Source organism: Lutjanus erythropterus, chromosome 20 (genome assembly GCF_056507025.1).
Source record: "Lutjanus erythropterus isolate fLutEry1 chromosome 20, fLutEry1.hap2, whole genome shotgun sequence".
Classification (NCBI taxonomy): domain Eukaryota; kingdom Metazoa; phylum Chordata; class Actinopteri; order Lutjaniformes; family Lutjanidae; genus Lutjanus; species Lutjanus erythropterus.
This window is the reverse complement of record NC_139336.1, coordinates 27813950-27827183: the sequence shown is the minus strand read 5'-3', so window position 1 is coordinate 27827183 and position 13234 is coordinate 27813950. Positions and strand designations below refer to the sequence as shown.

Genomic DNA, 13234 nt, shown 5'->3' with positions numbered 1-13234 from the left:
ACACCCCCATCTGCTCCCTGCTAATGAGATCTCATCAAGACTGACAGAGAGCATCAATCTCACTGTCAACATTTGGCTCCAAATATACAAATACAGTCTGCTGTCCAAGGTCCTGTTCCTCATGCAGTGTGTGGACTTAACTGACTTATACGACGCTGGTTTTAAAATCCATCTGTTGTCAGAGTAACAAGTCATTAAACCCATTAACATTTGGGTTTATTGTCAGTTAGCTCGATCATGACAACAAGGTTTTCGGTTGAACACAACATTATGTTCATTTGACACTTTTGCCCGAAGCAACTTGCAGGACCGTTCAACCTACTTAAGAACAAGAGCTGGACATCAACCAAAATTGGGAGTATCCCTTTGAAACAAATAACTAAAAACATGCTCAGCACTATGCAGTGCAATGCTGCAGTATCTGTATGAGTGCTTAGAGATTTCAGAACCTAACTTTTAAATATAAATGGCTTGTTTTCTCAGATTTATAAAGAAAGAGTGTTGCTATGATTATGACTGAATGTACTGTGATAAAATATGCCACAAAATAAAAGTTTGTTTTAGGTCTGTCCGGTTGGCAGAGGCATTTTGATCTGCATCAGTTGATTACATCCCTTTGAAATCCAAAAATTAACTGAGATGCCACGCTAGGAATTTGTCATTTGAATATTACAACTTATTGAATGGGAGATATGAGGATAGTTTACTGTTATGATCGTGTGTCCCATCAGTGCTGGTTATTGTACTCTTTGGAAATAAAAACATGGTGAAAAACTTTAACTTAGGCCTGTTCAATGATTAACTGTAGAACACACTTTGCTGAAAATTATTCATGCAATTAAAGCTGCTTCTTTTAGAGGATTTGTTATGGCTTCGTTTTCATAGCAGGCTCATGATTATCCCTGAAAAGTCTTTTGCACATTGCATTGGGAACTTTCATCAGTCATGCACCAACGTCATTCATCACAGTCTCACATATTCACTGGTAACATTTAATCTTTGACAGCAGAGCTGGGAGCGAGTCTCAAATTAGTGTGGTGACAGTCGAGCGAGTCAGGTCGGGTCCCGGCTGTAAGTCAAGGAAGACAAGTCAAGTCATTGCTGAGGTCAAGCTCGCCCACACAGTTTAACTGATTATATGGACCTGAATCAGTCCCCCAGTTGTCTTTTACATTCACAATATATTAGAAGTTGAATGTTTTGTTGATCCTGTCACTGATTTTTGTAGATGCAGACATTGCACATAGCTGTTCTTTTCTTATTACCCTCATGAACAACTTAAACCAAATCTATAATCCAAATTTTATACAACCGCCCGCTATGATAGCTGCTTCGTAGGTTGGCCTCTGCTGGTCTGCTGCATTCTCATAGGTTTAAACAGACGCTGACTTAGAAAACACCCAATCATGTTTCAAAAACAAAACATACATCTAGAAAAATGCAAACATTTAATTGAGTCCTCTATCTGAAGTCTAAGTCAAGTCTGAAGTCATCATTGCCATGTCAAATTCAATTTGAGTCTTTTATTAACATTAGTCAAGCAAATTTCAAGTCTTCCAACTTGCGACTTAAGTCAAGTCACATGACTCAAGTCCCCCACCTCTGTTTACCAGTGACGGGAGTGTGGAAACAGTGGAAACATTGTTAAGCTCAGTGCAGAATAACATTCATAAAATGAGACTAATTTATTGCCCCTGAACTCAATTTGCCTTTATTTCAAAATAAAAATGCACTGGTATTACGGCTGAACGGTTTTGAAAACGTATCTACTTGCAATTATTTTGCAAAATGATTTGCATATTTTGCGTTTGGCACATACTGCACCTCCTATTTTAGATAACTTATGAGCAATCTTAAATTTGCTTTCAAAGAATCAAATTAGCTGGAGGAGAAGCCTAATAACAGAACATTAGCCTGAATTAGTTAAGTCACATTTGAAGAACAAACTGTGCTTTTTATTAAATTTACTGATTAATTTGCCATAATTGAACAGTAGAGTTGCATAATATGGCAATATAATAATATTATTTCAACAGATATTGTAATTGCAATATGATTCACTGTTAGTGGGGATCATCATGTTTGCAGTTTTGAAAAAGAAAATACTAAAATCAAGTTACATCCGGTGAACAAGATTTGTCAGCCAAAGCATCTCTGCAGCACCACAGTACTTCATTACAATGCTCTTCGTCACACACGTTTGCTCTGTCAAAAAAAATGCAGTCTGTGCAATTTGGAGATTACACTCGGCCATATTGCAGTTCCAATAATATTTTGATTAATTCTGCACCGCTGTTGTACGGCATTCACAATGTCAGCCATCTCTAATTCATGATAGTTACATTGATAGTAGTAACCTCACATTTTGATCGTTTGTTGACCGGGTGGAGATGAGGATTTTCCTAGAACAAAGATGTTTGCAAATTAATTCCATGAGGTGTGTGTGTGTGTGTGTGTGTGTGTGTGTGTGTGTGTGTGTGTGTGTGTGTGCGTGCGTGCGTGCGTGCGTGCGTGTGTGCGTGCGTGCGTGCATGTGTGTGTAAGTGTCTAAAACTGTTTGTGTTTTGATTACCATCAGGGATGTTAGTGTAATCTCATTGTGGCGTTTTGAACTTCGCTTTAAAATCTAATAACTCTCTTTGTTTGTATCATAAAGGGATTGATTTCTGCTTCACTTTAAGTCATTAGGCCTTCATATCGGTAAACCTGATCCCTTTCATGTTGTGTTGTAGCAGTCTATAAATAATTTTTGTATGCAACACGCAGATCTCATCCTGTGATACAATCAATGGAGCAGGATCCCTGGCGGTCAAAGCCATGAATAATTCAGGCGTTGTGTGACACGCCATTTGTCTCTTAATAGCTCATCCCTTCCTACGACAGAGCAGGTGCGTCCCTGTGAAATGCCGTGAGTCCTTGTTTGTTCGTTTCATCTTTGTAAAGCTGAGGTGCAGCGGGGCAAACGGTTCTGTTGTCATAGCGATCGCCGCAACCAGACTCGGATCCAAACCCTCCGCTCAGATCAGTCCGGTGTCTCATGACAGCAGAGTGCTGATGGACGTTATCCACGAGTTGAAGCAGGACATCTGAGTCCACTGCCTCTAATGGAACACACACCTCTGTCCAGACATCTAAACATTTCTTTTGATTTATTGCAGTAGAGGAGTCAAAAGGGCAGTGTGTGTGTTTGTGTGTGTGTGTGTCCAAAATTGCCATATTTTTAGAGACACCTTGTGGTTAGGTTGAAGTAAATTACCCTGTCATCCAAGGACATTTAAAGCCAGTGCTGTGTTGGTCACCAGGAGGTCAGACGCAGCTTGAAGCTTCCACTGAAAAATGTCTTTTCCTTACTGTCACTTCACTTGTGGATGTTGGATGTTCGAGCTTCACTGTGCAGAAGAATTTATGTTCAGAGTTTGATAGTAAAAGGATGTGTTTTGTCTTCGGTCATCTTTAGTCTGAGTTTGATGCTTTCAATCAATCAGCCACTGATCATTATCAGACAACATTTGTTCTAATTAGTTTGATCGGTGGTCTCTATAAAGACCAAACAGATAACGGACGGCGATATACAAAAGTAAGACATAGATTGTAGGGTTTTGGTCTAATTTATGGGCATGCTGCTGTCTGTCTGAGTTTGACACACACACAGGCAAGGACAGACTTCATGGTGCATTCAGGTGCACCCCATAAACTCTGGAATCTACACTGCTTTGTGCAGCAAAGTGCATGGGCCAATCAGAGTCCAGTATACAACTTGCACAACTGTAATGTGGAAACTTGAAGTCTTCAGCCCACGTACACTCAAAATGAACAATATTTGCTCATTTAAAGGTTCTGGATTTTTCCTCTCTTCTGAGGAAAAAACATAGCAGACCCAAGTTGTTATTCCAGTCTGGAAAACATGTCTGTTTTTAACTTCTAAAGTGTTTTCAAAGTTTTTCAGTCCCCTAAATCTTGATTGCATTGAAGAAAGCAATTTAAAGCGAGTTTTGTCGCTAGAGAGACTTTGGCTACCACCTACAGGATATTTTTTAATCATCTGTTTCTGTTGTGTTTGAACAGGGGGAGACAGAGAGCGGATGACAGCCAACCATGAGACCTACCTGCTTATGGCCAGCACCCAGAATGACATGGAGGATTGGGTGAAGACAATCCGCAGGGTCATCTGGGCGCCTTTTGGTGGAGGTCAGTGAACACAAACTTTATTTTTATCAGGTGAATGACCGGCCACATGTTTATCTTATTTGTATCACCAGTTTTGTGTTTATTTGGGTGGCTTTTAAAGCTCCCAGTGGTGCTGGAGGATGGATAAGAGTCTGTGAGTGAGTGGCTCTCACCACCATCTCTGCATCTCTGCAAAGACTGTCTTTAACTAAGGACTGAAGGTTGCCCCACACACAGTGATTATAATGTAATCTAAATCCCCTTGTGTGTGCATGACAGACTTTGGACTTTGCAGGTGCAATACCACATTTACTGCCAAGGTGCCACCTAGAAATGCGTGCATTACACTTCTGTAATATTGTGACTACATATTACAGGTTTTACCCTTTAAATAGAGGACATTTGTCAATATTTTTTATCATAACTTTTATAGTACAGTTCCTTCAAATTAGGGATGCCCAAATCGGTTAGGCAGTATTTAGTGATCGGGAGCAGGGCTGACCCAAAAACCTTTTTTGGGCCTAGAAGCTTCAGCAGCAATTATTTGATTTTTTTATTCATGCTGGTAGTGTTTTGTCTGTTCGGCTCATGTTGAAGCGCCTGCGAAGCGTGGGGCCACACGGCGCAGGAACCCGCTGAAAGAAGCAGCAGCAGCAACTTCAGCACGAGCTTGACACAGACCGACAAAATACCAGTAGCACAAGCACAAATATTTACATATATATGAATAGTCAGATATTAATTTTGCCATTCAAATACCATGGTAGCAAACAGAGCTTTGAAGTTTTCAGTACAGTACCCTAGGATTCATGCTTCACCCCAAGTACTTCACTCAAAATTATTTCTATATAAGTTAAGATTTTTTTCCTCACATGCCAGTGCTTCTATGCAAAGATAATATGAATCCAAAACACGCTATCAAGGCTTGTTGATGCAAAAACACTGTTTAAAAACTCTCAAACAACTCCTGCAGTATAATCCAAGTCTCATTTATCATGTTTTATGCTCAATACTTCCATAAACCCTTGCTAATGAAAGCCCTGAAGATTAACACTTGTGGTTAAACACCCACCTCACTCACTGTGTGCATTCACACAGGGGTTATAGCCTTGGTCACACTGCCACCTTGTGGAGATCCCAGTGCACTTCAGATCAGTCAAACTGACATAATGTTGCTACACTGCTGCATAGCTGCTAAACAGCTGCTCTATCAAAATGAAAATGGTATCAGTCATGTCTCGGGCAGTTGGGATGTGCAGAAAAAAAAATGTGTTTGGGGCATCCTTCACAGTTTTATCCATAACTCCTGCCTCCTTTTGTTCCTCATCCATGTTTTACTTCATATGCAATACTTGATTTCATCTTGATGTGTATGATGTATAAACAGCTTGAGTTTGAATAGGAATATTTGCTTTGTCTTTATGTGAAATTGTGAAATCCAGCAGATTTGTGCTGCTTGATTCTCTACTCTCATGTTTGTTTTTGCTTCCCGTTCCAGCCTGTTCGAGCTAATATACAAAGGAAATGAATATGTTAAAATCAATTACATGAGACAAATAAACAAAAAACGGTGTTCAAATACACTGTGATTCACAGCTGAAGTGCAGAGCTTTCTCATGAAGTTGTTCCTGACTTTGGTGGGCTCAGTGTGCTGATTTCTGGGTCTCCTACTGCGCTGCTCTGGTTTGTTATTGACTTTACTGGCAGACATTGGCCTACATTGTGTTTGAACGGGGCACAAGCGCAGCGTTTGTAACCGGACGGGCAGCTCAGGCCGCTCTCAGTGACACAGTGAATAGATGAGGCTGAGCTGGCCCCTCTGTTTTCAGTGCAGCGAGTTTGATGTCTATTGCAGTTGACTGCTCTTCAAAAGGACGAGCCATTTGTCAAAGATGCCACAAGAAAGGTGGCTCCAAGTTGGAGCGGAGCCGGGCTTTTCTCTGTCTCTCGCACACATATACACACATATTCCAGCCTTTCCATTTTGCAGTAGCAGCAGAGACTAACTGAGCCCTGATTGGCTGGTCCGTGCCCCTGAAGTGTGATTAAAAATTCAGTTTCAGAAAGTGACAGGCACGGAGGGAGCTCCTGTGTTTGACCCACAGAAGAGCTCGGAGCCCCCAACGGGTTCGCTGTCATGTTGTGCGCAACACTTGCTATGATGTTGAATTAATTAGCGGGCAGCTTGAACTAACAGTTGGACTAGAGAAAGTTTGAAGTCAGACCTGTGAGAGATGTGCAGCTGTGGCCTCTCCATCTGGATCTTTGGAGATTTATTTCATGGTAATTACAAATTGTTTATTTGAGAGTAAGATTAAGAGTTTGCATTTTTAATTTGAACTGTTGTAGAAAATTAAAAGATCATTTTAAACATTCCTTCATGTTAAAACACTACAGCGTGCACTCTTATTGCTTATAATGGAGACTGATTTTGTTGATGTCATCCATTTTTGTGTCATTTTTGTAGTGCAGTGACATAATAGCAGACGTCATGACAAGATTTTCCATGAATGTCCAACTATTTTGATACATGAAAAATGGTTTCAGCCAAAAATATCAAACATTTGCTGATTCCAGCTTCTTAATTATGAGGATTTGTTGCTTTTCTTTGTCATTTAAGAAGAGTTTTTTGGGTTTTGGACTGCTGGTTGTATAAAAAAGCTATTTGAAGCTGTCAGTTTGGGTTCTGGTAAATCATGATGAGCATTTTGCACAATTTTTTGTAGAATAATCAGTTAATCAATTACTGGACATTTTTCACAACACACAACCTTACATTTCTGCCATAAGTCATATTAGCTTGTTTGATTTTAACAACATTTAACAGCCAATGTTTTCAACTAATTTACAATGAATATTAACTGTAGTTTAGAGTAATGCCACACTCAAAGGCAAAGGCAGTTCTCTTCATCAGAAATGACCTAAAACTCCTCCGATCAGAAGCGTTATGATCTTTAAAGCTTAGAAAAGTTCTTCAGTCTGTTAGTGTTTGTCAGACAGGTGTTGATGTGATATTTCACATCAGCTCAAATAGTCATTACCTGCAATTTATATTCTGCCTCAGAGCTCCAAATCAGAACAGTCTGTTCTGTTGGGTTGTGATTTCACCCTGCTGGAACTGATCTCAGACGTGCTTCATTTTCCGTCCATGTCATGAATTTAAACAAATATTGAGCAGAACATTTTATCTAAATATTCAGGCCTGACAGATACTGGATTTTTAGAGTTGGTACTGACATTGAGAAGTAAATAAAATCTATTGTTCATCTATATGCTGCCTTTCTTTATACAGAATATAGAATCTATACATGAACACAGTTTTTTGCAATGATCCCTCAAACCGATTAACACTTGTGTCAAATATATGTAATGGAAGACAGTTTAACAATTAATGTTATTGTTCAAAATGACATCAGGGCACTGAAACAGTAAACTTTTTAATAATTTATATTAAAAAATACACAAAAATAGAGCAAAATATATGCATATTAAAAATGGCTTATAAACCTGACAAATAAAAACAATCTGCATTATGTTATTATTATTTTATTATTAAGTTTTAATATAGGAACATACTGGACAGCATATATGCAGATAGACCAGTGTAGCTGTGATGAGCCAATATTATCTGTATCTACAGTTATACCAAACCAGACTGTGGGGGAATTCATTTTGTAAAATCTGGTGTGTCAGTTTTCTTTTAGGCAGTGGCAAAAACTAAAGTAATCAAGGTAAAATGATGAATATTAGTTTATGCCTGGGATTTATGCAAGTTCACGCAAGAGGCACAAATTATTCTGTGTTCTTTCTTGTGAATTAAAAGTAAAATTAAAATTATTCAACATAGAAATGCTGCTTCAGTGTACTTTTGTTATTTTCGTTCTTTAAATGTCACCAGAATGCAGGAAACAAAGTCTATGAAACACAGATTTTTGGGTATCAAAATGCTCCTTCTTTTCGAGGTTGGCAAGTGTGGGTTATGTTTGACTGTAGAGTTCTATGAATATATAAGCACTGAGTAAAGTGAGGAATGCCTTATTATCAGTGTCACATCACATATTTGAGGAGCAGTCATCTGCAACACCACAGAGGGAGAAAGACCGACAAGGAAGAGGAGATAGGAAAGGGAAACATTAGACTGTGTTGTGTCTGGACCTCTGGACCCTGTGTGTGTGTGTGTGTGTGTAGGTGTGTGTGTGTGTGTGTGTGTGTGTGTGTGTGTGTGTGTGTGTGTGTGTGTGTGTGTGTGTGTGTGCAGTAGTCCGTGTGAGCAGCTGACAGCAGGTTCCTTCAACACTCTCAGGTTGAGTGTTTGCAGAGTGCAGGTGGTTCTCCTCATGTGCTTCGCGTGTCTTTGTGGTCGTGGTACAACTCATTCCAGTGGGAGCAGCAAACATACATATAAACACGTGCACACACTCTCCATAAGCCGGTCCACACACACACAGGTACATGTGACCGCGGGAAAACATTCCTAGACCCATGACCAGAACGTCTGGAGGGATGACCTCGTTTTCATCCACTCACTTTTTCCTCATTTGTTCTCTGATCCTCTTTTGCGATGCGTGAGGATATTCATCACTCTTTACTCTGGGGAACCTTGTCCTTTCTTTATTTCGCTCTGATCCGTCTAAGATTCGGAAAATGGATGCACAGCTTCAAATATTTCTTGGGGATTTGTGGCTGTTTACTGATTTGTCTTATTTGGGTTGAAGTCCCTGAAGTGACTGAGCCAGAGGAGAAAAGAAAAAGAACACAAGACTCCACCGTTAAAGCTTCTTTTCCAATATAAGATGATTAAAAAAACATTTTCTGAGAGACGGCAACGAAGACAGCTTGACTGACCTACTATCAAATTCATGCATCCCTTTTATTTCTGCACTTTTTTCTTTTTACTTTCTATCATAACTACAAAACCTGAGGCTGCTTTTTGGAAAATGCTAGAATGCAGGCACTTCAAAGTCTGCACCTCTGGTATGTTATCTTATCATAAACTTATTAATAGGAGTTTCTTCCGGATGCTTACAAGTTGTGTCAGTTTCAAGAGGGGTGAGTATGACAACATAGCATCATGTTAGTAGTGAAAAGACAGCTGTATATCACTTCATCCATTTGCATTAGTTTAGCAGAAAAGCCACATTTTGAGTTTATGGTATGCACCGATATACAGTGCAAAATAACTGATACAAACTAAATTTGACATTAAAAGGATAGTTTGGGTTCTTTTAAGTTGAGTTGTATGAGGTACTTATCTATCATCAGTGTATCAACTACCTAGATGATGGTTGACATGCACCCAGCTGGACAAGCAGCAGGTGTAGAGGTGTAGGAAGCTGACCAATGTTCTGGCGTGGACAGGATCAAAACAGCAAAACATATTTTAGCCACCTATAAAAGGTCAATCTAAGAAGATCTATATCAAGTTTATGATATATTTTGATTATTTCCCACTGTGCCTTGCTTTTCCGACCGGAAACCGCTCTTATATAAGTGAAACATCGCTATCTTCAAAGCTACCAGACTCCTTTGGAAAAACAGTAATTTTACTTCGCAGAACATGGGAGCTGCTGGTCTACCGCTGCCTCAGTCTGTTAGTTTGTTCCTATTATTATGTGACTTTTGTGCTATAAAAGGTTAGTTTAGATAAACCAAAATCATGTAATAACACAAACAAATTAACTGATTGAGGTAGTGGTAGACCAACAACTCCTGTGTACTGTGAGGTAAAATTGCTCTTTTTTTGAATGGAGTTTGGTTGAGCATGAGGGCGTGTATTATGGCTTTAATAATGATGGTTTCCCATTGGAATTGGCTGTCTGACAGCAAAGTAAAGCAGTGAAAAATTTCTCCTGTTAAATATAGCGCACACTCAAAATGATTTTTTGAAGCCTGCCTTTTTTAAGTGGCTAAAATACATTTTGCTGCTGAATCTGTCCACAGTGGTACATTGCTTAAACCCCTTTTCACCAGACAAAATACCCACTAAACATCTGGCTTCAGCAAACATAAAACAGTCAAGTAAGGCAGATACTTGAAAGTACAAACAGGGACACTGGAAAGAAACTGAAGTTCAAACCACAGAGATTCAGTTAGAAGCAACAAAAGTCCTGAGAGCTGATTGCAGAGACACTTTTAAAAACACCCGTCTCTCTGCTCTCCTGCACAGACAACTGTTTTCCAGCACAGATCAGAAAAAAAAAAAAACAAAAGGCAACAAAAACCTACATATAAGTGCTAATTTTGGTAAACTATTGTGCTGGGACTCCTCTCTGTAGGTAATGAACTGACTGGATGAGTACCTCATACAACCCCACTTCAGATAATCCCAACTATCCCTTTAACACCAGTTGTTTTTAAACTACATTTGCTGCGTCAAATGCTGTCAAAAGCACGAGGGTCCTGCTAAGCTCCGTCTAATTCAGCCGCCGTACGGTACCTCGTCGTACCACGTGTGTCCGTGTGTGTGAGTAGCCTCTGTCTGTATCTGGAGACCGGAAAAGTATGCAGATCCAAATCTCTCAGGAAGGCTGCCTTAATCCCCTCTTGTGTTGCATCCACATGAGACGGCTGCAAATGGAAATCAGCCCCCCCTTTTTTTTTTTTTTCCCCTCTACGGCGACTGCCTCAGACAAAAGGCGAGAGGTGCTCAGCAGGAAGTTAGAGATTTGATCATCAGACTAAAAAAGCTTTGTGGGTGTACATATTTTTTTTGCTTGGGCCGCCTAACCGGCCTTATCAGAATTTTTATTCCCCTTTTCAATCGATTTAACTGCTCTCTTTGAAGTGCCTTAAGCTGCACATGCGAGGTGAATGTTTTTTATACTTCTCTGAGAAAATGCTTGGGAAAGACGCTTGAATAGTTCAGGATATTAAACAGTATAAATATTTCAGAGGATCAAATATAATTTTTGTCATTTCTGAATCTTACTCTAAATAATTTAGCTGTAAAATGAGAACTAAATAATATATATGTGTGATAAAAACATTATTAAACCATGGAGACACTGCTCTCAGCATCTTGAACTCCTGAACTCCTCCTGCATGCTATGAATAAATGTTCAAATATCTGGCAAAAACAGAATCACCCATTTTTTTTTTGTTGCATTGCCATTTATTAGTCTCGTATTTTGTGTTACAGGGATCTTCGGCCAGAAGCTGGAGGAAACTGTGCGGTATGAGCGCCGGTTTGGGAACAAACTCGCCCCTATGCTGGTGGAGCAGTGTGTGGACTTCATCCGGCAGTGGGGCCTTCGGGAGGAGGGTCTATTCAGGCTGCCAGGCCAGGCCAACCTGGTCAAAGAGCTGCAGGATGCCTTCGACTGTGGAGAGAAACCCTCTTTTGATTGGTAAGGATGCACACGAGCTCAGTGCATTTTAATGTTAAGGTGATATGTCAAGTTCTGCACCTCTGAAACCTCACAGGTGCTCCTGCTGGCCGGGAACAAAACCCCCTCCAGAAGTTTACAAAAAAAAAAAAAACTTGAATGATGGAGGTTTTCAGTATCAGTTTTGCATCAGAAACTTTGGAAAAGAAAAAAGAAACCCAAAGGGACATTTTCTCACCTACTTTCTTTCTGAACAGTGTAAAAGAAGTATCTTCTACATCTACATATAATGTGCATGCAGAAATACATGTAGGAAGAAGGATGAGACCCAATTAACACCTGGTTTAAAATGTGAGCTATATCAGTACATGTTAATGCAAGGTGTAAATGTATTGTGATCTGAATATGATCTGGAGGTCGTCTGTTCAGATCGTGGTCGGTAAAAACACAATCCATACAACATGCTGACATCTGCAAACATCAAACCATTGATACAGTTCAGTCAGCCAACTCACGTCTTTCAAAATGTTTTCTGCAGCAGCAGAACTTAAATAGTGCAGTGTCTAGGCTTCGACCACATCACTCCACACAGATTATGTTTATTCCAATGGCATTGACAGGCAGAGGGTTGGGTTTTAGCTAACTTTAAGTATAGACACACCTCAAATTGCTGACTACACGTCTATTCTGTGCTGAACTGCATGAAAGAACTGCGTGAAAAATGAAAGCAATCCAGGTGGGAAATGAATGGTACAGTAAGACACAAGTGTGTTCAGCCGATCTGCTGTTAACAAGGCTCATACAGGTAAATTATCTAGTTACACAGTAGCCTACAAGCCAGTACTGCAACACATTTATGCAAAGAAAGGAATAACTTAATGTATAACGAGCCAAATTTACAAGAGAGGACAACTGAGTAATAATTTGTCGTAGACAGTGTTTCACAAAGTTTATAGCATATCACGTAACTCAACAACTCACAAAACGCTGTGATTTTTTAAGGGAGTCTGGGGCTGATTTGCTGCCACCTCACATTAGTGACAGTTTTTATAAGTGCAAATGCATCAGCGTTAGAACAGATATTTAGCAAGTGTAGGCACTGATCATGTTATACAATTAAAAGAGCCTCTGTCAACCCCCACAAATGTTTTAATCTGCTTAATTAGACCTCTTCTCTGGGCTGTGTGCATTCAGAAATCATTATTAAAGTGGTGGTTTTGCCCAGCTCTGTAACCCAGCTAGACAGCTAGTTATCCAAGTCACGTGTACAATTAACGTCCATCTCATAACTGTCCGAAAACGATGTCTCTTGTGAAGAAGTTTACGTACTTCTACAGAGGAGGGAAAATAAAAGTGGATGATGATGCACAGCTAAGAAATTACAATAGTTTCCTCCACCTTGAACTCTGTCTTTCTGTTCTCTCATTGCTGTAAAGATGTTTTGCTGTTTGGTGTGAATTCTAATGTCAAAATTAACTAAAGTGGAACTTTATGTGAAAAATTCAAGCAGATTTTCTTCTCTCTTGCATGAAAATCTACTGTTTTTGGCGATTCCACTGAAAAGTAACATAAAACCATCACTGGTTTGCATTTAGGGCAGAACAGTTTACATAATTTACACCTTTGGCAGAGGTCTAATCAGTCTAAACAAGTGAAAACACCTGTGTTCATATTTGTGCAGATGTTAATGGGTGGGAAAAAAGCTTTAATGTTTGGTAGGCTTTTGAAATGAAAGCAAGAAG

The 13234-nt window shown here is 39.6% G+C and overlaps 1 protein-coding gene across 5 annotated transcripts in view; it reads left to right on the top strand.

Moving 5' to 3' along the window:
* arhgap24 (Rho GTPase activating protein 24) overlaps positions 1 to 13234 on the top strand; it is a 103319-nt gene that overhangs the window by 81871 nt on the left and 8214 nt on the right. For all 5 annotated transcript variants that reach the window (XM_084745321.1, XM_084745322.1, XM_084745324.1 and 2 more), the window contains 2 exons: positions 4066 to 4188; positions 11306 to 11513. In XM_084745321.1, the coding sequence (XP_084601447.1) occupies positions 4066 to 4188; positions 11306 to 11513 (331 nt within the window). The remainder of the gene's footprint in view (positions 1 to 4065; positions 4189 to 11305; positions 11514 to 13234) is intronic.